General features: G+C 47.3%; 9 protein-coding genes and 7 non-coding genes across 16 annotated transcripts, besides 20 other annotated features; all 16 read left to right on the top strand.

Annotated features, from left to right (window-relative positions):
- Positions 1-22500: part of a sequence feature (heterozygous, non-Esmeraldo-like haplotype) that runs on past the window's edge.
- Positions 49-75: a microsatellite.
- Tc00.1047053510661.120 (hypothetical protein, conserved) lies at positions 146-4171 on the top strand (the record flags this gene model as incomplete). The annotated part of the gene is made up of 1 exon (XM_812932.1): positions 146-4171. The coding sequence occupies one exon, from the start codon at positions 146-148 to the stop codon at positions 4169-4171; it is 4026 nt and encodes a 1341-aa protein (XP_818025.1).
- Positions 3710-3743: a microsatellite.
- Positions 4229-4315: a sequence feature (A-rich).
- Positions 4453-4500: a sequence feature (AT_rich).
- On the top strand, positions 4789-6375 carry Tc00.1047053510661.110 (hypothetical protein, conserved; the record flags this gene model as incomplete). Its single annotated transcript, XM_812931.1, has 1 exon — positions 4789-6375. The coding sequence occupies one exon, from the start codon at positions 4789-4791 to the stop codon at positions 6373-6375; it is 1587 nt and encodes a 528-aa protein (XP_818024.1).
- Positions 6841-6911: a sequence feature (A-rich).
- Positions 7072-8487, top strand: Tc00.1047053510661.100 (uncharacterized protein; the record flags this gene model as incomplete). Its single annotated transcript, XM_812930.1, has 1 exon — positions 7072-8487. One exon carries the CDS (start codon positions 7072-7074, stop codon positions 8485-8487), a length of 1416 nt encoding a protein of 471 aa, XP_818023.1.
- Positions 8632-8692: a sequence feature (A-rich).
- Positions 8895-11273, top strand: Tc00.1047053510661.90 (ATP-dependent RNA helicase, putative; the record flags this gene model as incomplete). Its single annotated transcript, XM_812929.1, has 1 exon — positions 8895-11273. The coding sequence occupies one exon, from the start codon at positions 8895-8897 to the stop codon at positions 11271-11273; it is 2379 nt and encodes a 792-aa protein (XP_818022.1).
- Positions 9666-9714: a microsatellite.
- Positions 11297-11340: a microsatellite.
- Positions 11619-11715: a sequence feature (T-rich).
- Positions 11743-11785: a microsatellite.
- On the top strand, positions 11851-12357 carry Tc00.1047053510661.80 (uncharacterized protein; the record flags this gene model as incomplete). Its single annotated transcript, XM_812928.1, has 1 exon — positions 11851-12357. The coding sequence occupies one exon, from the start codon at positions 11851-11853 to the stop codon at positions 12355-12357; it is 507 nt and encodes a 168-aa protein (XP_818021.1).
- Positions 11894-11917: a sequence feature (AT_rich).
- Positions 12760-12801: a microsatellite.
- Tc00.1047053510661.70 (hypothetical protein, conserved) lies at positions 12888-14231 on the top strand (the record flags this gene model as incomplete). Its single annotated transcript, XM_812927.1, has 1 exon — positions 12888-14231. The coding sequence occupies one exon, from the start codon at positions 12888-12890 to the stop codon at positions 14229-14231; it is 1344 nt and encodes a 447-aa protein (XP_818020.1).
- Positions 12959-12987: a sequence feature (AT_rich).
- Positions 14587-14616: a microsatellite.
- Positions 15125-15187, top strand: Tc00.1047053510661.67. The gene has a single exon (XR_008255718.1). It is a non-coding gene; the product is annotated as an H/ACA snoRNA, TC9C4H1 (small nucleolar RNA).
- Tc00.1047053510661.66 lies at positions 15218-15293 on the top strand. The gene has a single exon (XR_008255717.1). It is a non-coding gene; the product is annotated as a C/D small nucleolar RNA (snoRNA), TB9C4C1 (small nucleolar RNA).
- On the top strand, positions 15329-15416 carry Tc00.1047053510661.65. Its single transcript, XR_008255716.1, has one exon. It is a non-coding gene; the product is annotated as an H/ACA snoRNA, TC9C4H2 (small nucleolar RNA).
- On the top strand, positions 15491-15594 carry Tc00.1047053510661.64. Its single transcript, XR_008255715.1, has one exon. It is a non-coding gene; the product is annotated as a C/D small nucleolar RNA (snoRNA), TB9C4C2 (small nucleolar RNA).
- On the top strand, positions 15668-15748 carry Tc00.1047053510661.63. The gene has a single exon (XR_008255714.1). It is a non-coding gene; the product is annotated as a C/D small nucleolar RNA (snoRNA), TB9C4C3 (small nucleolar RNA).
- Tc00.1047053510661.62 lies at positions 15826-15888 on the top strand. Its single transcript, XR_008255713.1, has one exon. It is a non-coding gene; the product is annotated as an H/ACA snoRNA, TC9C4H1 (small nucleolar RNA).
- Positions 15919-15994, top strand: Tc00.1047053510661.61. Its single transcript, XR_008255712.1, has one exon. It is a non-coding gene; the product is annotated as a C/D small nucleolar RNA (snoRNA), TB9C4C1 (small nucleolar RNA).
- Positions 16168-16227: a microsatellite.
- On the top strand, positions 16279-17817 carry Tc00.1047053510661.60 (glycerol kinase, glycosomal, putative; the record flags this gene model as incomplete). Its single annotated transcript, XM_812926.1, has 1 exon — positions 16279-17817. The coding sequence occupies one exon, from the start codon at positions 16279-16281 to the stop codon at positions 17815-17817; it is 1539 nt and encodes a 512-aa protein (XP_818019.1).
- Positions 17966-17987: a microsatellite.
- Positions 18168-18266: a microsatellite.
- Tc00.1047053510661.40 (hypothetical protein, conserved) lies at positions 18540-20978 on the top strand (the record flags this gene model as incomplete). Its single annotated transcript, XM_812925.1, has 1 exon — positions 18540-20978. One exon carries the CDS (start codon positions 18540-18542, stop codon positions 20976-20978), a length of 2439 nt encoding a protein of 812 aa, XP_818018.1.
- Positions 21067-21098: a microsatellite.
- Positions 21116-21170: a sequence feature (A-rich).
- Tc00.1047053510661.19 (ubiquitin-activating enzyme E1, putative) lies at positions 21217-22500 on the top strand (the record flags this gene model as incomplete). The annotated part of the gene is made up of 1 exon (XM_812944.1): positions 21217-22500. A coding segment is annotated over one exon (1284 nt), but the record flags the coding sequence as incomplete, so codon positions are not given.

Below are 22500 nucleotides of genomic sequence, written 5' to 3'. Positions count from 1 at the left end.
TTCTCTATGTCTCCGTATGTTTTGTGTGGGGGATGCCGTCAGTTGCCATTTTATTTTATTTTTATTTTTATTTTTTGTTACTTGACGTTCTTTTTTTTTTTCCCCTTTTTGTTGTGTTTGTGTGGTTTGGATTGTGAAGGAAACGATGTGGGCTTTTGACTCACCAGTGGAGAGGGGGATTGTCCTGCGGGCAAAAGATAGCGACAAGTGCAAGATATCGCCGCTACTCGCCGAAAACATTCATGACTTAGAGGCTTTCAAGGAGGAGTTTGCTCCTTATCCGAATGGCATGACGATGGACACTCTGTTCAATGTGTTGTTACGTCACATTGGGAAGAAGCGTGGGGATTCTGATGGTTTTGGCTTATCGCAAAGTAATTGGTTGGCCTCGCGGGGTGAAACGCCTGCGTCACCCCAAATGAGTCCGCGCGGCATAGTGAAGGGAACTGTGCCGAAACGACCTCAAAAAACCTCGATGTTGCCTGCAGGTAGACCCAGTAACTCATTTTCTTCGATGCCGCAAAAGGATGCGCTGGGTGCGCTCAGGGACGGTCTTTACATGTCACCATGGAAGGTGGGTGCGTCGCATCAACACATTTCGGGTTCGTGGACGGATATAAATGCATTTGAGAATTTATTTAACAGGCTTGATAGCGACAGCGATGGGCTTGTCTCCTGGGACGATATCATGCAGCTGGCTGTGGAGGAGGCTACGCAAAGTATTACCATCATCACAGAAGAAATGCGTTCATACTCTCTTTCCCGCATTTCATCTCAGGAGAAGCTCGTCCGGCTGGTCCATACACTTCCAGACCACAAGTCCGTGTTTGCCATCGCATCGCGGGCAGACCCGCTTTTGTTGGTGAGCAAGGAGGACTTTAGTGTGGTGAAACAGTTTAGGTTGAAGGATTTTGACAACAATCACCCTCAACTTATTGAATACTTACCAGTTCCAGATGTTTTGCTTGCCTATTCAGTAAATGACAAGACGTTGCGTGGTTGGTGGAATGCCGTTTCGGTGCATCGTATGGGAACGCTTTCCCCATTGTATTTGGGAGATACAATTCGAAGGATTCGTACGCAGCCATGGAAATTCCCGTACTCTTTTTTTACATGCAGCAGCAATGGAAAAATTGTGCATTGGCAACTGCCCAAGCAACGGTCACTACTGGAAATATCACGGGTACACGCGTATGAGGTACTCCATAAGCCTGACACCGGCGGCATCACGGACTTTACGGTTACGGATGAGTGGATTTTTTCTACAGGGTTTGATTGCCGCCTCTTTTCTACAAACATTGAAACTGGTCGTTCCATTCTTGTTGGACTTCCCCATGACACGATTAAGTTTCTAGAATACAATCGAAATTGCGACTGTCTGCCAACCGTGTCTTATTCAAATCGTGTTTTACTCTGGGATGTGCGATCCTCATCAGCGACTCCCGGGGCTACCTTCAGAGACGAGGGGGGAAGGCCACACACAGCAGATGTAATTGGACTTTGCAATGCACCGGGTCTGCCACAAATAATAACCTGCGATAGTGTGGGGATGATGAAAGTATGGGACCTACGTGCACTTCGGTGCTCTCAGACTTTATATGCCGACGGAACGGCTATGGAGGATATGAATGTAGATTATATGTATAGCGATCAGGCAATTAACAGAAGCGATCGGTCTTTTTTGTTTCAAGCCTTGCGCAAAGGTGATCCTAAATGCATTCGTTCCATTGGGTTTTTTCCGAATACGCAGGAAGTTGTGTGTAGCTCACCTGAAGCCATTTACTGTCTTCGATACAATCATCGCCGCGATGGTCACACCGCTGACGTTGAGGTTGTGCACGCCGCTTTTTATGATCCATACCACAGCACGATCTTTCTTCAGGGATCGGCGCGTACATCTGTTTGGGACGCCGTAGATGGCTTTCGGAGACGTTTATTTGATCGTTCGTCTCATATAAAAGTACCTTATTGGCAGCAAGAAGTTATTGCTGTCTGCCTGGACTATCCACGGAACCGTCTCTTCTTTGCCATAGCGGGGGGTACGGTAGAAGTTCGCTCGTCTAAAAATTTTGTTCTGTTGGAAACCTTTGCAATGCATGAAGTCAATGCACAGGAAATGCTCTTTAGTATGAAACACAAAATGCTTGTGAGCATTTCCAACAATGGTTTTCTTACCCTTCTTCATGAAGAGGATTCGGGGCATTCTATTTCTAATATTGGGCTCTCTAGCCTTCCATTGCGTGCCCTGTCATTGAGTGATGAAGCGGGCCTAATTGCGTGTTGCGATGAAAATACTCTCTTTTTTGTTGATTACAAGCAGACAAAATTGACTTTTTTTTCGGTTAAATTGAATGTCCCTGTGCGTACAGCGGCTATGCTCGGCACATACCCCGTTTTAGCTACGAGTAGCGATAATGGTGAGCTCACCCTTTGGTCGACACCGCCTGCGGAAGAAAGTTATACGCCATTGGTCTCTTTCTTTGTTGGACAGTCTTCACCGAGCTTTTGGCGAAGGAAAACGGTCAAAAATTTTTCGTTTTCCCGTTCTTCGCCGGATCGCCGGGAGCAGGCAGAGGTTTCCTCATTCAGCGCCCCTTTGAGGTCAGCAACCGAACCCGACGAAGAATATCCCCATGGCGAGTCGTCAGATTTCTCAGAAAAACTGGGGGAGAAAGAAAAGCAAAAGATGGGCTTTACAAACCTGCTTGAGGCTATTGCTGCAGATGAAAAGGCGAGTGGGGCATCCACTGCGATCTCATTTGATGATGTTTTGCACCGTCTATTTGTGGCGGATCAAAAAGGAAGTTTGTTTATATACTCATGTTGTTCTTTTCTTCAGGGATTTGGCTTTCGGCGCTGCTCCTTTGAGAATCGAAGTAGATATGCCCTTTGGGGCATGAATGACGATTTTAGGACGTTGCACTTTCCGATTTTACTTCAAACACTTTCGCCGCATAATGGTTATATAACTTTTATGAAATGGTTTCCCGGCTTGAGTGCTGTCGTTACGTGTGGTAGTGACCACTTGGTAAAGATCCTTGATTATGACGGCAAAGAGACGGGACAGCTTCGTCTGGATCGGCTCCCACCGAGAAGCCTCTTGGATGAAACGGATGGAACCGAGATTAAAGCGTATGCGGAAAAAACACCTCAGTGTTTTACGATTCCTTTTTCTTTACCTCCCCCTTTCCCGGCCTTGAAAAGGTGCAAGGAATGCGCCCGAATTGAGGTGGAACTGAAGGATAGTCGAAATTCCTCTTTGAAAGAGTTAGCGAAAGAGTCACTGCCGCTGCCTGCTGCAAACATGTATCAATGTGGTAGTCTCGCTCCATTGGGTGAGACGGAGTTGACTTTGCCGCAGCCCAGTGCCTTTGTTGGGGTGGCATCTGAGGAGGTTAATTGCAACCGCGGCAAGGAGACGCCGTCGCCCCCTTCTGTCAGCCTCCGGTTAGTGGCACTCGAAGAAAAAAAGCAATGGCGCCCACGGCGGGAAGTGCCCTGTCTCTTTCGTGAGAGGAAACACGCTTCCGCAACGACTAGAACAAGTTTTTCTGGGGAAACAGTATCTGGCCGAGGATCGGCTCGACAAATGTGCCGCACGACACCTTTGCGGGGGATGAGTTCCACGATTGAATGGTGGAGGCCCAGGAGTGTGCCGACTCCCCCTTCCTTTAAGACGAAGCAGCACCGAGGGGCCCCCACGTGCTCAAATGATAATAATGATAATAATAATAACGGTAATAGTGGTAGTAGTGGTATTGAGGGCGCACGGGATGATTTCAAAAACTTTAGTGGGGAGTTATGTTTCTCCGGCAATTCCGTGTCACCGCCGAGCCCAGTCTCCTTGAAACTACCGGAGGGCTTATCGGCGGAAGGTCCAAAACCCGTTCTGGACTCATCACAGAATATTTTGCGGGAGAGTGGGGGAAGATTTCTGAAGAGGAATCAAAAGAAGAAGTGGACATTTATAAGGACGAACCGTTCCGAGGACGAAACGAGGGCTGAGATGACGGAACAATCCGGATCTTTTTTGGATAGCGTTTTACGCACCTATGAGAAAGAGCTGCGCCGTTGTGTTCGTGGCCGGAATGTGATGAAAAGGCTTTGTGGTAATTCACCCACGGCAAGGATGACCATTTCAAGTCCAACCGGTCATGGTGCCAGCCGATGAGAAAATATCTGTATATATTTGCGTTTATATTTTATATTTCTATTGGTGTTTATTTGTTTTTTGTTTTTTGTCATTTTTTTTTTTTCCTTTCCTTTTATTTTTCGTTCTTGTTTCTGATTTTTGTTTTTGTTTTGTTTTGTTTTTAGAATTCATGTGATTACTTTTGCTGGGAAAAGTGGGGGCACGTGTAGGGAGGAGTCCCGATGTAAAACTTTGTCACTTGTAGAAGTATATTGTATTTTGAGGGTAAATTTTCACCCAAATCTGCGGTTATCGGCTGGTTTTTTTTTTTTTTTTTTCTGTATATATTATATTATATATATATATATGCCTTTTGCTGTTTCTGTGCGACTTTATGGGAGAATTATTTTTTTTTTCCCTTTTTTTTTTCTTTTGGATGACCGGGATGCTCTCCCTTCTTGATGCCATGTCTCTTTGGAAATAGTCGTCGGGGTGTAGGGAAGTAGTCAGGCATTAAAACCGGAAGGAGGGGAATTTTGGTGGGAAGTCAAGGAAGAAACAAAGCAAAAGAAAAAAAAAAAAAAAGGTGCGTGAATAAATAGAGAGTGGCGACGAGGACAAACCGGTCAAAAAAGAAAAACTGGCAGGAAATAAAAATGCTGTCTTCTTCTTCTGGTACAAACATGACGCGTTTGATTGTGGGAGGAATTTTCCTGCTTATCTTTGCAGCCTATCGACAAATGAGGCGGGTACCGTCATTAAAGGAAAAGGGGGCCAGTAAGACGCAGTCTCCGAAAGACTTTTCTTCCTCGACGCCACGAGCCGCACAAGCCGTTCCAGTGGAAGTAGTTGTGGAAAAACTCCCAGATGGGTGGTCCGCCGCACCGCCCATTTATTACCCACCTTATTTGGCTGCTATACCATTTTTACATTGTAAGAGTTTCAAAGAAGGTGTAGTATCAGAAAAAAACAATTTTATTGTATGCGATGGGTCTCGCCTGCATGTTGTTCAGGAGCCTAGGGGAACCGAAGAACTTGTGGCATTTTATACGCAGTATATTCAAGATATGCCTATTTTAAAATCGATAGACACCAATGGGGCAGCGGTACGGCCTGTAAAGGAAGTAGGCTTTTCATGTGAGTCTGGATGCTTTACCCATGCCGTTGTCATTCCGGAGGAGGAAATTGTTATTGCTTTTGGTCAAAATGGGCCATACATTTTATCGTTTGTTTTTACAAAGTATTTGACATCACCTCTGATGGCAGAAAACGAAAAAGACACGGTAGAGAAACTGAATTCAGGTGATTTACAAATGTTACTTGATGCGTGCCGCTTGGTGCCTTTGGTAGATGGAGTGCGTCTGCCCGGCACCCCAGTGGGTTCCCAAAGGGGTTGTCTGAGGTTGAAGTATCAGTACGGGGGTCACATGCTCGTGTTTAGCCTTCCCTCCTCTGTATCCGTGCGCACGAATGAGGAAAAGAATCAAAAAGGGAATAAAGGCGCATCTGATGCTCTTTTTGTTCTCGAAGGAGATGTCTTACCGGGGAATAAGATTGTTGTTGGTAGTGCTGCTTTGGACGCAATTGTGAAGGGAACTTCCATCGATGCATTATTCCCGCTTTCCACGCCCGGGTTCCCACCTCTGTCATCGCTTCTCTCTCTGGATGCGGTAGAAGAGTCCGCTTCCCCTATCGCTGATGGAGCCACGGATCATGCGACACGGCCACGCGAAGAGGAAGCAATGAACATTGTATTTTCTCATGAATATCTCGGTGTCAGCTTTTCCGTCAACCCAAAAAACGGTTTTGTTCATGAGCCAATCCTTACGGAAGATCTTCTTTTGCTGTACTACCCGTTGGGTGATGAGGCCCACTACGCTCCGCCACCAGGGCAAATGAGGAACGTCGCACCTCCGCGATTCTCCGTTCGACGCGTGACACAACTTTCGCCGCTATGGGAGAAGTTTGTTTCTACAGAGGATGAGTTGAAGCACAATGTTCTTTTTCACTTTACGGATTGGGCCAAGGAACAAGTTCCGTGTTCACTGTGCGACATTAGCGGATTTAAGGGGATCCAGTTGTTTGAATCTAAGGAAGGGCACAGTTGCCGCTCATACGTGATACCGCGTGCGGACTCCATTTTGCTGGTTCGCTGGGAAACAGAAACAAAGGATTGGGATATGCATTTGCCACTTTTGCAAAAATTTCTTGACACCCTGCATTTGGCCGATCCTTTGGCGTAGTTGAATGGTGCGGAATGAGAAGAGGCAACAAAATAAAAATAAAAATCAACGAAGGGATACGAAGAATGTATTTAAAAATTGCAAAGGGAAAACTGAATGACAAGTTTTCCAGGAAAAAGAAAAGCATATTTACACGCATTACCTTAATTTATGTGTAAAGGTGTGTATATATCCTTTGGGGGGGAACGGCTTTTCGGTATAGAAGGAAATCAAAGGAATGGGTCTTTATTATTATTATTAATACTGTTTGTTTCTTGCCATTCTTATTCTTGGTGTTGCCGATTTTATTTTTGCGCGTGACCGGAAGTTGGTTGGCTGGTAATTTATTGTGGGGGTGCCCAGAGTGTGTGGATGCCTCATTTATTTTTTCGTTGTGTGTGTGTTGGACATTAGTTTGACCTGCCCGAAGATTTATCGCGGAATTTTTATTTGAAACGGATTCACTTTATAAGTTTTTAACTGCCCTTTTGTTTGCGCTGTGTTTTTTGTTGTTGTTTTTTGTTTGTTTTTTATTTTATTTTAATTTTCTTTTGTGTGTGTGAGCGTTGAACTCCGCTGCTGCTCTTCGGGAGGGTAAAAAAATAGGGTTTTGGGAGGAAAAGCGGTGGAAACTTTTTTTGTCCATATTTTTTTTGTTTTGTTTTTCTCTCTCTCTCTCTCTTTGTGTGTGTGTCTGCTGACAGCACGTCTTGTAAAATGTTTAGAACTTACAATGGTATCCGCTTCTTCCGTGTCTTTTTGACGCTGTGGATCACTTACGCCGCCTACACCATGGTTCGTCGACCCCTGACTGTGGCACGTGCCGATATTCAACGGGAGACGGGGTTTACTTCGGCAGAAACATCGCTTGTAGATACGATGTTTGTTTTTTCATATGCACTTGGGCAGTTTTTTTATGGACGCCTAAAGGGTCGTTGTGGGAATAAAGAAATGTTATTGCGTGGCATTCTCTTGTCTAGCGCGGCCTTAGCAATTCTGGGACTATCATCCAGGCTTCCGGCCTTTTGTGTGGCGTGGGCCATAAACGGTATTGCACAGGCAGCTGGATGGGCCACATGTATTTCAATAATAAATGTCTGGGTTTTTCCCAAAGAGCGTGGCCGAGTGATGGGGTGGTGGTCAACAAACATGGCGGCAGGAGGCGTGATTGGAAATGCCTTTGCGGCCTTTCTGATTGGAAGGGGATTATCGTGGCGTACTGCTGTTGAGGCTGAAGTGGGGCTTCTTTTGGCAGTCGGTGGAGTGGTGTTGTTGGCACTTGTTGAGCACCCAAATGCGGTTGGTTTCCCCTCGGTGCAGCAGGTTGAAGGAGGTGTGGAATTTGCCAAGTTGTCGTTTGATTGCAATTCGGCCCCTCTGAGCAAAGACGGCGAAATGTATATGAATTCACCAAGATCAACGAACTCTTCGCTTGAGGAAAACATGAATTTTCGGCACAAAGACTATGATGACCATGAGGAACCCTTCTCCCCCACATTTTTGAATATTATTCAGCTCCCTGGTTTGTGTGGTATCTGTGCATCGTACTTTCTGTATCAACTTGTGCGCTACGGATTTATGTTTTGGCTCCCATATTTTGCTGTACACGAATTAAATTATACCACCGAGTTTGCGGGGTATGTGACGTGTGCCTTTGATGTTGGTGGGGTGGTAGGGATTGTGGCATCTGGGTACTTTTCTGACTGGATGTTCCATGGTGTTGGCAGAACGCGTGTCATTTTGCTCCTCACTGTAGGTATGGTGCTTGGGAGCTGTTGTCTTGCTGTCTTTTCTCGACATTTTGTGGAAAACGCTCTTTTTTTCATGGTGGCGGTCACCTTTGTTGGTTTTTTTGCCTTTGCTATTGATTCTTTGGTGTCGGGTTCTTTTTTGTTGGACCACCTGGAGCACATTAAGATGGTAAAGCAGGCGGGGGCAATTAGTGGTGTGGTGGGCGGTGTCGGATCGGCGGGGTCTACCTTTCAGGGAGTCTTCACCGCCGTGCTGATCTCAAGATCATGGCCAACACTGTTTTACGGCTTTGGCGTGGCAGGTGCATTGGCAGGCGTCTCTCTTATTCGTCCGCTCCGCAGTGAGCTGCTACGAGCGCGCAAAAGGTCCGTGGTGTTTTGATGTTTATTTTCCAAAGCGCACGGAAAAGTGGGCAAGTCATGTTTTTCTTTCTGTTCAAGTTGAATTGAATACCTTGGCCCGAAAGGAATGGTTTTCATATAAATGGTTATAGGTATGTGTTCCTTTTTGTGAATACTAATTCAATTTTTTTTCTTTTTTCTAATTTTCCTTACTTTTGTATTATTATTATTATTTTTTTTTTTTTCGTATACAGTCTCACAAATGCCTGTATATAAATATGTACTTGAGAAAGAAATTTCTTTTTTGATCAATTACCTTTTGTTGTTGTTGTTTTTGTTTTCCCCTTCCTCTTACGTACCATTTCCAATGAACAAGTGATAATAATAATAGTCACAAACGCAGCCTGTAGGCATTCAATAGGAAAGTGAAGAGTAAGTCTCTGTTATATGAGTTTTCCTCAGACAGAAAAGAACGGCATCACCAGTGAAAGTCCAGCTCGTGAATTCAACACAAATGAACACGGCGATTTGCTGAACTCCGCTGGGGAGCCATGGAGAGGAGGTCGATTTCAGGAAAGAGGACGGGGGAGGGGGCGCGGAAGGGGGCGCGGACGGTATGAAGGCGATGGCGAGTGGCGTCGCTCTGACAACGATCGCGAAAGAGGAAACGAGCGCTTTTCGTGGCGTCGTGGCAGCGGTGACGCTGGTGGTGGAGGTGATTACGAGGGTGAAGAAGGATATGGCGGTGGTTGGCCACGTGGCGGTCGCAGCGGGTACAATAACAATTATAATCGTCGCGGTGGTGGCGGCCGCGGCTCTCGTCAATATGGCCCCGGTGCACGGAAGGAGCAATGGTCAAACTGGCGACAGGGTGATCCCAAACGTGACGCTGGCGACGACTATTCGGAACCGCATCGCGGTGGTGGTGATAACTACGATGTGGAAGGGGGACGCGGAGGGCGTGGCCGTGGCCGTGGCGGTCGTTTTGCTGACGACGATCGCGAGCTCGAGGAGAGGGCCCAGAGAAGGTCGCAGGGAGCAACCGACGACACCGACCAGCAGGAACCCGCCCAACAGTCAGAGGGGCAGCAGCAGCAGCAGCCACCAGCGCAATACGGGCGGTTTGATGTTGATTCGTACGAGCGACCACGTGGTCGGGGACGCGATCGTCCCTACCGCGGCAGAGGCGGTTACTTCAGGGAAGTGGAGGAAGAGAGACAGCAGCAACCGCAACCGCAACCGCAGCCACAGGAACAACAGCAGCGGCCACGCGTCTCGGAGGATCCAATCTCGACTAACCCTAGTCGCACACAGCGTGCTCCACATTTGCGTAAGAATTGCCACGACGAAAGGGAAATAGAACAACTTTTTGAGCACCATCATCAACAAAAAGGTATTTCCCTGGATAACTATGCCAATATTCCGGTTGATATTATTCCCAATAATGTTGAACCTGTGGAAAGCTTTGAGGATCTTTACGTGGAGCCTGCACTTGCCTTGAACGTTGCCAAGTGCGGGTACAAACAACCAACACCGGTGCAGCGTTACGGCATTCCGGTCTGTCTCAACGGTGATGATTTAATGGCGTGTGCCCAGACGGGCTCTGGAAAGACGGCAGCCTTTTTGGTTCCCGTTGTTCACTACATCTTAAAACACGGCGTATCACCCGCTCGTGAACGCGTTAGTTATCCAATTGCCGTCATTATGGCTCCAACACGTGAATTGGCGTTACAAATTTACGATGAGGTTCGCAAATTGACATTCCGCACGGATATCTTCTATGATGTTGTCTACGGAGGAACACCGTACCCAACGCGGTTTGAAAACGACATTCTTGTTGCATGTCCCGGACGCCTAAAGGATATTTTTGACCGTGGTATTGTCTCCTTCAGCCGGGTAAAGTTTCTCGTCCTTGATGAGGCCGACCGCATGTTGGAGATGGGGTTTGAGGAGCAGATTGAATACCTTGTCGCCTCGCGGTACACGGATATGCCGCAGACCACGGAACGACAAACGCTTATGTTCAGCGCCACCTTTCCTCAGCGGATTTTGAACCTCGCGAAACGTTATCTTCGTCAGCATTACTACCTCCTCACGGTTGGCCGCGTTGGATCGACAACGAAGAATATCACGCAGAAGATTGTGCGTGTGCAGGAGTCTGAAAAGATGGACAAACTGTTTGAGGTTATTTACCAGCAGAAACAGACGGATCTTGTGCTAATTTTTGTGGAAACCAAGCGTGCCGCAGAGGAACTTCACTATGCCCTTAAGAGTGAGGGCATTCCGAGCGCCACCATCCATGGGGACCGCAGACAATTTGACCGTGAACGTGCGTTGCGTGATTTCAAGGATGGCATTACGCCGATTTTGGTCGCTACAGATGTTGCCTCGCGTGGTCTGGATGTCCCTAATGTGGCACACGTCATTCAATATGATCTTCCAAAGGAGATGGACGATTATACACACCGCATTGGACGTACTGGACGTGCTGGAAACAAGGGCACAGCCACCTCCTTTTACAATAAGAACAACCGAAACCTTACCGTGGACCTGTACAACTACCTGAAGGAGCACGAGCAGGATATCCCCTTATGGTTTGAGGAGGAGAAGGAAAACGTCGAGGGAGAACGGTTTCTAGGCATGAGCCGCGGTCGCGGTGGCGGTGGTATTGGTGGAAGGCGTGGTGGCGGTGGCGGTGGCGACAATTACCGCGCGGCTCCGACGCTCTCCAACTCCACATGGGGCGAGTCTGCACCATCGCGCGGCCGTGCAAGGGGTGTCGGTCGGCCTCAGAACAACTCTAACGTGGACGATGGGGGTTTTTGAGCGCCAAAGAGACACACACACGTAAGAAATGAAAGAGAAAGAGAAAGAGAAAAGAAAGAAAGAAAGAGATGAGGCAAAATGGGGGGCGGCGAATATTTGGCTCCTGAAAGCATCATTAATTTATTAGATAAAAAGTAATTATACATGAAATTTTGTCTCCCTTTTTCTTTTTTTCTTTTCTCCCTTATCCACTACCTGTCTGTCTGTGTGTGTGTGTGTTACGTTCTACGAAAATTGCAACGGAACCGGCAAACAGAAGTAGTAAAAATAAATGATGGCCTAGAAGGGACATGAACGGGAAAACTGCATATCCAATATATATATCTTTAAGGAGAAAAGGAAGTGAAAAAAAAAAAAAAATAGATAAGCGAGAGAAGATAATAATAAAAAAAAAGAAAAGGAAAAAAATTATAAAAAGTAAATTTAAAAAAAAAAAAGGAAATAATTCGCATCATACAAGCATATCAGGATATGTATATATACGTATGCATATGTATATATATGTGTATATGCGGTGGTGGTGACCTCTGCAATGGTTTTTTTTCTTTGCTCTTTTGTGGTTCTGGTGTGCTGAATAATGGAAGTAGAGGAGCGCGAGGTGGGACGAGGAGGAGAAAAGGAAAATATTTTTTTTTATTTTTTTTGCTTGTGTGTCTGTGTGTGTGTCTTTGCGAGTTTTGCCTGTTTGTTTCTTTTATTCGGTCCTTGCCGCTACGCCATACGCACACACACACACACACAAATGAAGGCACTGAGAGTAACGCCAGATGTGTGCAGGAGCCTGCTAGAGACGCCATTGACGGGTTTCGGCCGGAACCAACCAGCAGCAGCGGCAGAAAAAATAAAATTGCGTGGGGAACACGTCCCCCACACCACGCCACCCCGTTGGTTCATGCGTTCTCAGTGGGGAGGAGAAGAGGACGCACGCAAAAGAGAGAAAAGGAAGAGGGAGGACAGAGTCAACAGCATTGCCGTGGCGTCCAAACACTCTCTCTTTCCCTTTCTTGCTTTGCCCGGTTTGCCCCTCTTTCCCTTACGACCATTCCCTGCAGGTGTGAGAGCGTTAACGCTGGGCGGACACTGAGATTAAACTTCTTAAAGCAAAAAAGAGCAGTGAGGCATTAATCGTGTATTGTCTCTCTTTGTTCATTCCTCCTTCGATTGACAATGTGAATGGGGGAGTTGTGTGGTGGGGGGAAAGAAAATGGAGGTACTGTGCACATTAGGGAGCTGCGGTTTTACACAGCGGATGTAACGATTTCTTCGGAATAAGAGTGAATGGATACAGAAGGAGTGGAATGCGGGAAAAGGAAAAAAGGGAAAAAATAAAAATAAAAAAACAGCTTTCTTTTTAGAGATTTAGCGGAAATAAGCACAGCCACCAGGGCAAACAGCAACCACCATTACAAAGTAATCTCTAATGAGAAACAAAAGCACATGCATACGCAATAAAACCAAACGAAAAGAAACCAGAGAGAGGAAAGAATATTTATATTTATATTTATTTATATATTTATTTATTTATTTAAAAATGATCAGGGAGTCTGAGGCATTTGGTGTGAGAGACCTGTTTGGGATATAAGGAGGAGCGGGGGCGAGGTTATCTGCGTGGGTATGCATTTGTTTGACTTGCTATTGATGCTGTTGTTTTTGTTTTTTTCTCAACGATGCCTGATGTATACTCCTATTATTATTATTATTTTTTTTTTTTTTTCAGGGGAAATGTACTGTCGCGTTATGATTCTGCGCATGGCGGCATCGTCATCGTCTTCTACTGATGCGAGCAGTAAATATACCCGGTCCAAGTCACCGTACGAAGTGCTCGGCGTGACGGCAAGCGTGTCATTCGATGAGATCAAGGCTCGTTATCATGAGCTCACGCGCTACTACCATCCGGACATGCCGCACGGAGACCCGGCGAGGTTTCGCGAGATCAACGCCGCCTACCGCGTGTTGCGCGCCGCGGAGCGAGAAAAAAAGTCTGAAAAGATTGACCCTGGGTCGTTCCGGGCGGAGCGCAGTCACAAGAATGGCGACTATCAGACTGATGGCCATGCACGATATCAGGATTGCCGGTACGGTCCCGCTGAGAGGCCACAGCGTCACGGTTTGCTGCGGGAGATATTTTGGCTTTACGAATGCTACGAGTTGGCAATTGTGGTTGGCGCGGCAGTGGCCGTCCTTATCATTGCCACGGAAAGATATCTGCTTGTGCGGCGCATGACACTTGAGAAGCGTGCGCGGATACGGGCCATGGACGAGGGACTGCCACCAAGTATGCCGCTGGTTTTGGAAGACGGAATGCTTCAGAAGTACAACGTGCGGGTGCCGAAGGAAGAAATTGAAATTGACAACGCCATGGTGAAGGAGGAGGCGTATCACCGGCGTGCCACCCAGCGTCGCTTCGAAGACTTCCGTGAGTTTCTTTTTGTGTATGACCCTGATGGGGTGACCTCTCGCAGGGTCACAACCAAGCGCTTCAGCATTCAGTATATTGACGAGGCCCTCATCCCAGCTCGATGCTCGCACGTCTGGGAGTTCAACTCGGAGATGAAAAATAAGCAGTATGACAGCATCGTGAGCGGGGTTGTAGAAGCCCTTGCCGCGACCTCTTGGGCAACACCCGACGTCCAATACATCGCTCCTCTTATGGCGAGGGGGCTTGCAACGATTCCCATGAATTCCCCTGAAACGGCCAAGTGGACTTTTGTCGAGTACAAAGACATCGACAAAAAAGGAGAGCCCGCTTGTGTGTTGGCACTCAAGAACAATCGCTTTGGACGCCTTGGCATGTGTCAACGTGTGACCGTCACAGGAAGTAACAGTCTCAGCCCACGGTTGGTTATAAAGCAGGAGGCGGATCTGAAAAGTGGAACACTTAGTGCAAAAAGCCTAGTGCGCGGAGGAGCGTTGCCTGTGAAGGATCTGTCAATCCCACTTGAACAAATGAAATTATAGATTTGTTTGATGCGCATCCCAACTTGATATTTTTGTACCCGAAGATTCACAAATGCCCTTTTATTTTTGGAATGCCTTGTTGCAGTCACTGTGTGCCGCATCAGCATAGCGGACTTCAGTGGAGGAATGACGAAAGAAAGTAATAGAGCCAAAGAAGAAGGAAGAATGAACACGGTCGAACGATTGCAATGTGTGTTCTGCCATTTTTATTGAGATCCTTCTCATGGGTTGAATTATGTAAAAGAAAGGGTGGGGAGACATGCAGTGAAGCGAGAAGAAGAAGCGGCGTATACAGAGGAGTCGTCTTACGCTCCTTTTTTCCCCCACAATTGTCTTACTTCAGTTTCCCCCGCCCTTGTTTTTGTTTTTGTTTTTGTTTTTGTTTCGTTCAAAAGCTTGGCAGGGAAATGTGCGAGCCGATGGAGCTCAGTGAAGGATGGAGTCTCCTGTTTACCCAGCACGTTTACTTAACAATTCATATTTGTTTTTAACGCAGCGTCGTTAGAAGGTGGTGAGTATACTTCGTGTTGTTGTTGTTGTTTTGCCCGTCCTTTACTACTCTCCACAACGCGGCGGGGTCCGGGGGTTGAAAGGCTCTTAAAAAATGGCAGCCTTTTAGTTCACGGCGAGGTCATTTACCATTTGTACGTTCGTTGATTTTCCGTGTTTTTACGGGTGTACGGTTGCTGGACCAACTGCCTCCTACGGAAGGAAGGGATCTCATGTGCACCGAACCGAACTGGAATTTTTCATTATATCTTTTTTTCGTTTTTTCTCCTGCTCTGGGGAATATATGGCAAGGCATCATTTAGTCGAAAATTTATTTTTGCACCCATCAACAGGTCTGTTGCTGCATGACGGAAATCGCATGCAGACGCACAGCGCCAGTGAGTATGAGGTCGAAGTGTACCCCGCGTGCCCACCAATGGCGTATCGGGGAATGGAACCGACCGAGAGCACGTGGTGTTGGGGAGCATGGTGGGCACTCGTGATGATACTGACCCTGCTCCGCTGCTGATGCTGTGACCGTGATACGAGACTCTTCAGGGCTTCTGAGGTGCACTTTTGCCGTGCTTCCCTGCTTCCTCCTCAACGCAGAGCTCCCCTCGCACACGCCAGGCCCTCCAGCTACCACGTGAAGCGTATACTCTCAGTCTTTGCGGAGGTCGTTCTACTGGGCCAAGAGGCGCGATTCTGTCGCGACAGCGGTGCCGTGGGAAGCACGAAAACAACAGCAACAACAAAAACTTGGAAAAACGTGATGATCCATGCTAGCACCAAATCGACACTGAGTCGGAAAGCACTTTATGACGCATTTGTGACAGACCATGGAAAGGCCGGGCAAAAGTTCACCGGGCACTGATTACACACACACGCTCTCTCTCTCTTTGCCCTTACTCTCCATTCACTGTGCCGTGACACTATGATTCAATCCATGATGCGTCAGGACACACAGCGTGCGTGACTGCTGGATTTACACGCAATGCCGTAAGCAGTATGACACCACACCCTTCTCTCCTCTCCTCAATCCCCTTTCTCCCTTCTCCTTCGATGCATGACGGAAATCGCATGCAGACGCACAGCGCCAGTGAGTATGAGGTCGAAGTGTACCCCGCGTGCCCACCAATGGCGTATCGGGGAATGGAACCGACCGAGAGCACGTGGTGTTGGGGAGCATGGTGGGCACTCGTGATGATACTGACCCTGCTCCGCTGCTGATGCTGTGACCGTGATACGAGACTCTTCAGGGCTTCTGAGGTGCACTTTTGCTGTGTTTCCTCTTCTTTCTTCTTGTGTGTGTCTTATATGTTAAGCCCCATTCGCTTCCTTTCAATGGTTTTTTGTTGCCTGGGAGGTTAGTATTATGAGGCGAGAATCGTTTTTTTTTTTTTTTTTGCTTTTGTGTGTGTGATTGTATAAAACGGTGGTGGCACTTTTATTATTATTACTGTTTTGTCGGATTTATTGTTGTAGTTGTTGTTCTTATAGTTTTGTTTATCTTGAATTTTTTAAGGGAAGCAGTCACTTCCTTGTTTTTATGGGTGCCATGAAATATGTAGGTGCCCTTGATCAGGGTACGATAAGTACACGATTTATTATATTTGATGAAAAGCAGTGTTTGGTTGCGCAGCATCAGATACCACACAGGCAGTTGACGCCGCAGGCTGGCTGGCTTGAACATGACCCAATGGAACTGTATCGCGCGAGCGTTGCCTGCATTGTTGCCGCGGTTGAAGATTTACGGCGGAGAGTTCCATCTTTTGAGAAACTTGAGGCCATAGGCATTGCGAATCAGCGTGAGACGACGGTGGCATGGGATCGTGTGACAAAGGAGCCGTTGTATAACGCGATTGTATGGAATGACTTGCGCTCGTACGAAGTGACTGCAAATGTGAAAAAGGAGTTGGGTGGTGGTGATGATTTGTTTTTTGCCAAAATGAATGGTTTGCGGATAAGCACATATTTTTCCGCATTTAAGATGCGCTGGATGCTTGAAAACGTCCCAAAGGTAGAGGAGGCGCGTAAACGTGGTACTCTCTGCTTTGGAACCATTGATGCATGGTTGCTCTGGAAATTAAGTGGTGGTAAGGTGTTTATTACGGATGTTACGAACGCCTCACGTACGTTTTTGATGGATATACGAACATGCAAATGGTCCCCTGAGCTTTGTGACAAACTTGGCATCCCCATGGCGTGCCTGCCTGAAATCCGGAGTAACAGCGAACTGTTGACTTATGCGCTCAGCGACGAGGGAGGTTTATCCACGGCTCTGCGGCACCCAACACCAATCATGGGGAGCATTGCTGATCAGCAGGGTGCACTCCTTGGAAACATGTGTTTTGAAGAAGGAGAATCAAAGAATACGTATGGTACTGGCTGCTTTCTTCTAATGACGGTGGGGGAAAGGATCCGTTTTTCAGGCCATGGTCTTCTCTCCACTGTTGCCTATCAGCTTGGCAGCAAATCCCCGTTCATCTATGCCCTTGAAGGCTCCATTGCCGGAGCTGGCGCAACAATTGAATGGTTGAAAAATAACATGAAGCTCATTGACGATGTCTCGGACTGTGAAAAGTTTGCCCAAACCGTCTCTGATACGCAAGGTGTCGTGTTTGTGCCTGCGTTTTCCGGTTTTTTGGCACCCAGTTGGGATCCTTCCGCCCGTGGATCCATTTTTGGGATGACATTGAAGACGACCCGTGCCCACGTTCTTCGCGCTGCTCTGTTGGCCATTGCCCTTCAAGTCGTTGATGTTTTGGAAGCGATGGAGAGGGACGCGGAAATTAAAGTCCAGTTTCTCCGCGTTGATGGAGGGCTAACCAAAAATCATCTGCTAATGAAGATGCAGTCAGACCTGTTGGGAATCAATCTTCATCGGCCGACTATGGCTGAAACTACCGCACTCGGTGCCGCGTTATGCGCTGGCCTGGCGGCAGGCGTCTGGAAGTCTCTGGAAGAAGTAAAAACAATATCGCAACAAGCGAATGTTTGGCGTGTGATCAGACCTGCTGCATCCAAGGATTCTCAACAGATGCTAAGGGCGCAGTGGAAACGAGCAAAGCAACAGGCGAAGTGGGCCAAGCTTTAACCGAGCTACTCACTAACGTGGGATTTGCATTTAAATCTTTTCTGACGATGTTATTGAGTTTTTTTTTTACTTTTTACTTTTTAAAAAGCTTATGCCAAGAAAAGGGTTTAACAGGATTTTGTGGGAAATTTGTGATGCGGTTTTTTGTTATATATATATATATATATATAGGGAGAGCCTGAAACATCAAAAACACAGCCATGCATATTTATGTACGGCTGTCGCTATGGAGCGTGACGTCTTTTTGTAAATTTTTTCTATGGGTACTTTTCCTTTCTTTGTATTTAATACGCTCTTTGAAAACGGTTTATTTACGAATATGACTTAGGACGCATGGTCACTGCTCTTTTTGTTTGTTTGTGTGTGTGTGTGTGTGTGTGTGTGTGTGTGTGTGTGTGTGTGTGTGTGTGTGTGTGTGTGTGTGTGTGTGTGTGTGTGTGTGTGTGTGTTTTGAATAGATCAACCAAAAGTGATCTTTTCTGCGCGTGCGGTTCACGTGTATACTTTCCTAGAAAAAGTCTTATTTTTTTGCTGCGCTTGTTTTTCAGTGCCTTTTTCTTTTTTTTTTTTCCGTGTGTGTGGTTTTGAGGAAATTTCAAACGCACTGCTTTTGGCACTTCTGTCGTCTTTAGCATTTCTCTTGCGCAGCGAGCAGCAGAAGGGGCGGTGGTGGGGAACAATCTTGGAGGAAAGAGACTTATTGGGCCTACAGCGAAGGGGACATGACGGGTGAAAGGAGGGCGAAGCAACGGAGATTGGAGAAGTCTGCAGCTGATGGCCTTCGTGAGCAGATGCGCTCCTCCTGGCCACGCGTTTTAACGGTCGAAGATGACGGAACGGGGGAAAACCATGTCAAGCTGTGTGTTGAGCATGACGCGCCGCACGACCACTGTGCTCTGGAATGCTGGAATTTGCAAGGCCTAATCGGCGAAAATGAACGTTTTGGGTTGTTTGTCTCGTTCTTCCGTCATGCAGTGACGGGTGAAGAGGAGCTCTCGGACGGGGAGGGCTCCGTTACATATGCCGCAGAGGTTTCTTGGGTAATTGTGGACCATGAGAAGAAGAAATATTATCGCTTTAGCGAGCTGGACCATCGGGCCCCAATAATGGCGGCGTATCTTGCGGCCGACGGGGGAATTACGGGGGATGAGTACTTTCTTCAGGCTCTGTCGGAGCAGTTTAGCCAAAACCGGCTGCCGTTGCCAGATCGAGTGATGAAAGGAACAACATCGTTGCATACGGATATGCTTGACCTGCAGTACGGGGATAATCGACTGACAGTGATCCCGAAAAAAACGGGGAAAAAAAACACCTCCTTCTCGTGGTACAAACTTTCTCTCAGTGGCACAACCTTTGAAACTGGGGATGCGGATCCGCAAAGGGAGGTGCGAGTGGTTGTCGAACTTACACTGAAACCGACGCAACCGGCAGTGTTGCATGGAAATAAGGGTGTGGTGGGGCTCAAGGATGACTGGGGCCATGATATGTTTCACTATTTGATTCCCCACTGCATGGTAGTGGAGGGCACCTTTCGTATGATGCGCGCCTCTGATGACTTGGAAATTGCCCGCTGTCCCGATCTAAAGGGCGCCAAAATTTGGATGTCGCACTCTTTTGGCTGCGCCGTGCCCCGAAATATTGGCGAGTCCAATTATTTGCGGAAACAATGCCAACAGTGTGGGTATTTGCCTCATTTCTGGAACTGTTGCGTTATTCACCTAGACAATGAAACGGCGGATGCCATCGGCGTTGTTTACGCGTTGGATCCTGCGCATTGGAAGCCTGTGGATATCTACGTGACGCTGCAGTCTGGCACTACAGGGAAGATTGAGCATCAACATGAAGGTGTCGAACTTGTCGCGAAGAGTACTTCACAGCACCGAAGCGATGCAACGGGTATTCTCTTCACCACGCAGTGGACGTTGATTACACCATTCCGTGACGATGCTAAACTGGAGGTGTTACTCGATGCCACTTTTCCCGATCAGGAATTTACAACCCTTTTTGCCCAGCCAAGCGTTTGGTTGGGCGCAGTGCAGGTTTCAGGAAAGATAGTTGCCTCGGATGGCACCTCGACTGGTGTTACAGGCAAGGGCTTCTTGCAATGTTGTGGAAAGGACGGCTTGAACAACGTAAAGAAAATGCATGACATGTTGCGGGAAGTGAGTACAGCCAGAATGGAAGACTTGGAAGTGGGAGTAAAGGATTCTTTAAATGAAATGGTAAACAGTTTTGCAGCGTCTGCCACAAGCAACGTCAAGACATTAATGAGTCTTCAAGGGCAAACGTTGTCTGATGCCCATCTTGTGTTGTTCACCAGTTTTCTTGGCGTGTACGGCTATATTTTTCACCATCCTACGGGGAAGAAAGAGGCTCTTGAAGCAATTCAATGGTGTCATGGGAAGTGGCTTGGTTATTTTGGAAACGCCTACATTGATGTCAAGACTCTGATGTTGCGGTCTTTTATGTTGCGAGAGCTCTCGTATGTGTTGAAAAGCCGTTGTGCCTCGTGGATTCCGACGCATATGCAAGTTATTGATCCTGTGGTAGCCCCACCAAGCAACATAAACGCAGTGATGGGGAAAGACAACTGTAGTGAAGAAGAGGTTGTCCCCTCCTTGCCGCATTTTGGTACGAGCCCCAGCAAGTTGGATCTTTCACAACTTAGAGCTAATTTTAGTGGGAAATGGACGTTGGACTCAACGAGAGGCACAGATAACATCAGTGCCTTTTTATCAGCGCAAGGCGTTCACGTCTTGTGGCGCAACCTTATTGCCAATACGTCATTGAACTTGTTTGTTACTGTTGATGAGGAGAAACAAACGATGCGATTTAATCATCGGAGATCGTTTTGGGGGAGGGAATTCGTCATTCAGTTGGATGGATCATACGGGGAGCAGCGCTGTGCGTCTCGAGGAACGATCCGCTCGCGGGCTTGCGTTTTTCCCGGCGGCACAGGGGTTTGCATTGAGAAGAAAATATCGAATCAAATGATCGAGCGCGATTGGTACACGTTTGAGGACGGTGGGGAGACGATGGTGGAGGTGATGCGACTTTATTCGGACAAGGCAGCAGAGAACAAAAAGGATAGTCCTTCTGTTTTACCGATTTCGGTTTGTGTCCGGTACTTTACTTTGTGCCTCGAGAGGTCCGTGAGCTGAATTGTCGCCTTTCCTTATTCCGTAGTGAGGGAGAGAACGGGTCGAACGTTCACTCTTTAGTGATAGAAGAGGGGAACCAAAAACTTCTTTGATGTTGTCGTTGTTGTTGTTGTTTTTGTTTGTGTGTGTGTTTGTGGTCCTTCCCTCTTTTTTGTTGTCTTCGTTGTTTTGTTTTCTTTTTTTTTCTTTTTTGGCTTTTTAAAATCCCATTGCATCTCTGTAAAGCTTGCAACAAGTTATGCGAAAGCACACGCGAAATCACGAATCTGACCATTACGCACTCTATTCAAAGAATAAAAAGTTCTATAGAACCGACACATCACAAGGTTTCAATTGCAACAAGAATAAAGTCGATACAGCTTTTGTGAACGCAGAAACAGAAGCCGCAGAGATGTCCGTGGTAGAAGCCATCGCCGCACCCGCTGCCTCCGCCATTGACTCCAGATTTTTGGACAAGCAAAGCCGCACAATTGGCACCTACGGCCTGGAGACAATGGTGAAGCTTATTTCCTTCAAGGTGCTCATCGTCGGCTGCGGTGGGGTTGGAATTGAGGCGGCGAAAAACCTTTCCATGGCTGGCGTTCACACAATTATTCTTTGTGACCCTGCGAAAGCTCAACCAAAGGATATGGGCGTTAACTTTGCTGTCACGGAGGCGGCGGTGCGTTCTGGTCTTACTCGAGCCGAGGCGTCGCAGCGGCTGGTATCCGAATTGAACCCAAACGTTCGTGTGCGGGTCGTGGACGCCCTCAGCGAGGCGGTGGTCAGTCAAGTCAATGCCCTTGTCTTCACCTCTGCGGCCCCGGATTATTCCCTGGGGACTCTTAAGAGATGGAATAAATTTTGTCACGACCACCCGTCGCCCATTTCCTTTATTTTTGCCTTTCAGGGCGGCGCGCTCGGGTCCGTCTTTGCCGATCACGGTGCTCACTTCACCGTAAAAGATCCAGATGGTCGCCCCATGCTTCAGAAATCTATTGTGGAGGTAATTACAAAGCAGGACAAAACTGGCACGGCCTACACACGTATCCGCTATGAGACGCCAGAGGGTCAAACGCCTGGTGCGCTCCGTGACTACACAAGGTTTAAGTTCACGGAGGTGAGGGGACTGTGTAAGGCAAATGGAGAAAGTGTGAATGAGAACATCTTCAACGGCGTAATGTGCCCCAACGACCCCCGCGACACAGTGCGCATCTACCCTTCGCTCGAGAGCCAAGGCTACTCCGCATATGAAACAGGTGGATTCCTTCATGAATTGAAAGAAGTATTCCAACTTGAGTTTCGAACTTTGGAGGAGGCCGTTGTATCTCCTGGTCGTTTTGTTCCTGTGAGTCCCATGATGGATGGATCAGAGGAATCACAGTCCCATCTCGCTCTGCATGCGTTACTCAATTTTTTGGATAGGCACGGGAGGCCTCCAAAGCTACATGATGTAAGTGAAGCAGAAGAGGCCTTGTCTATTGCAAAGGAAATTAACATTGAGAACAAAAGAAGGTCAAAAGCCAATACCGAAACGTACCAA

This window comes from Trypanosoma cruzi, genomic scaffold (assembly GCF_000209065.1).
Source record: "Trypanosoma cruzi strain CL Brener 1047053516807 genomic scaffold, whole genome shotgun sequence".
In the NCBI taxonomy this organism is placed as follows: Eukaryota; Euglenozoa; class Kinetoplastea; order Trypanosomatida; family Trypanosomatidae; genus Trypanosoma; species Trypanosoma cruzi.
The sequence above is the reverse complement of the archived record's forward strand: the minus strand, read 5'-3'. Positions and strand labels throughout refer to the sequence as shown.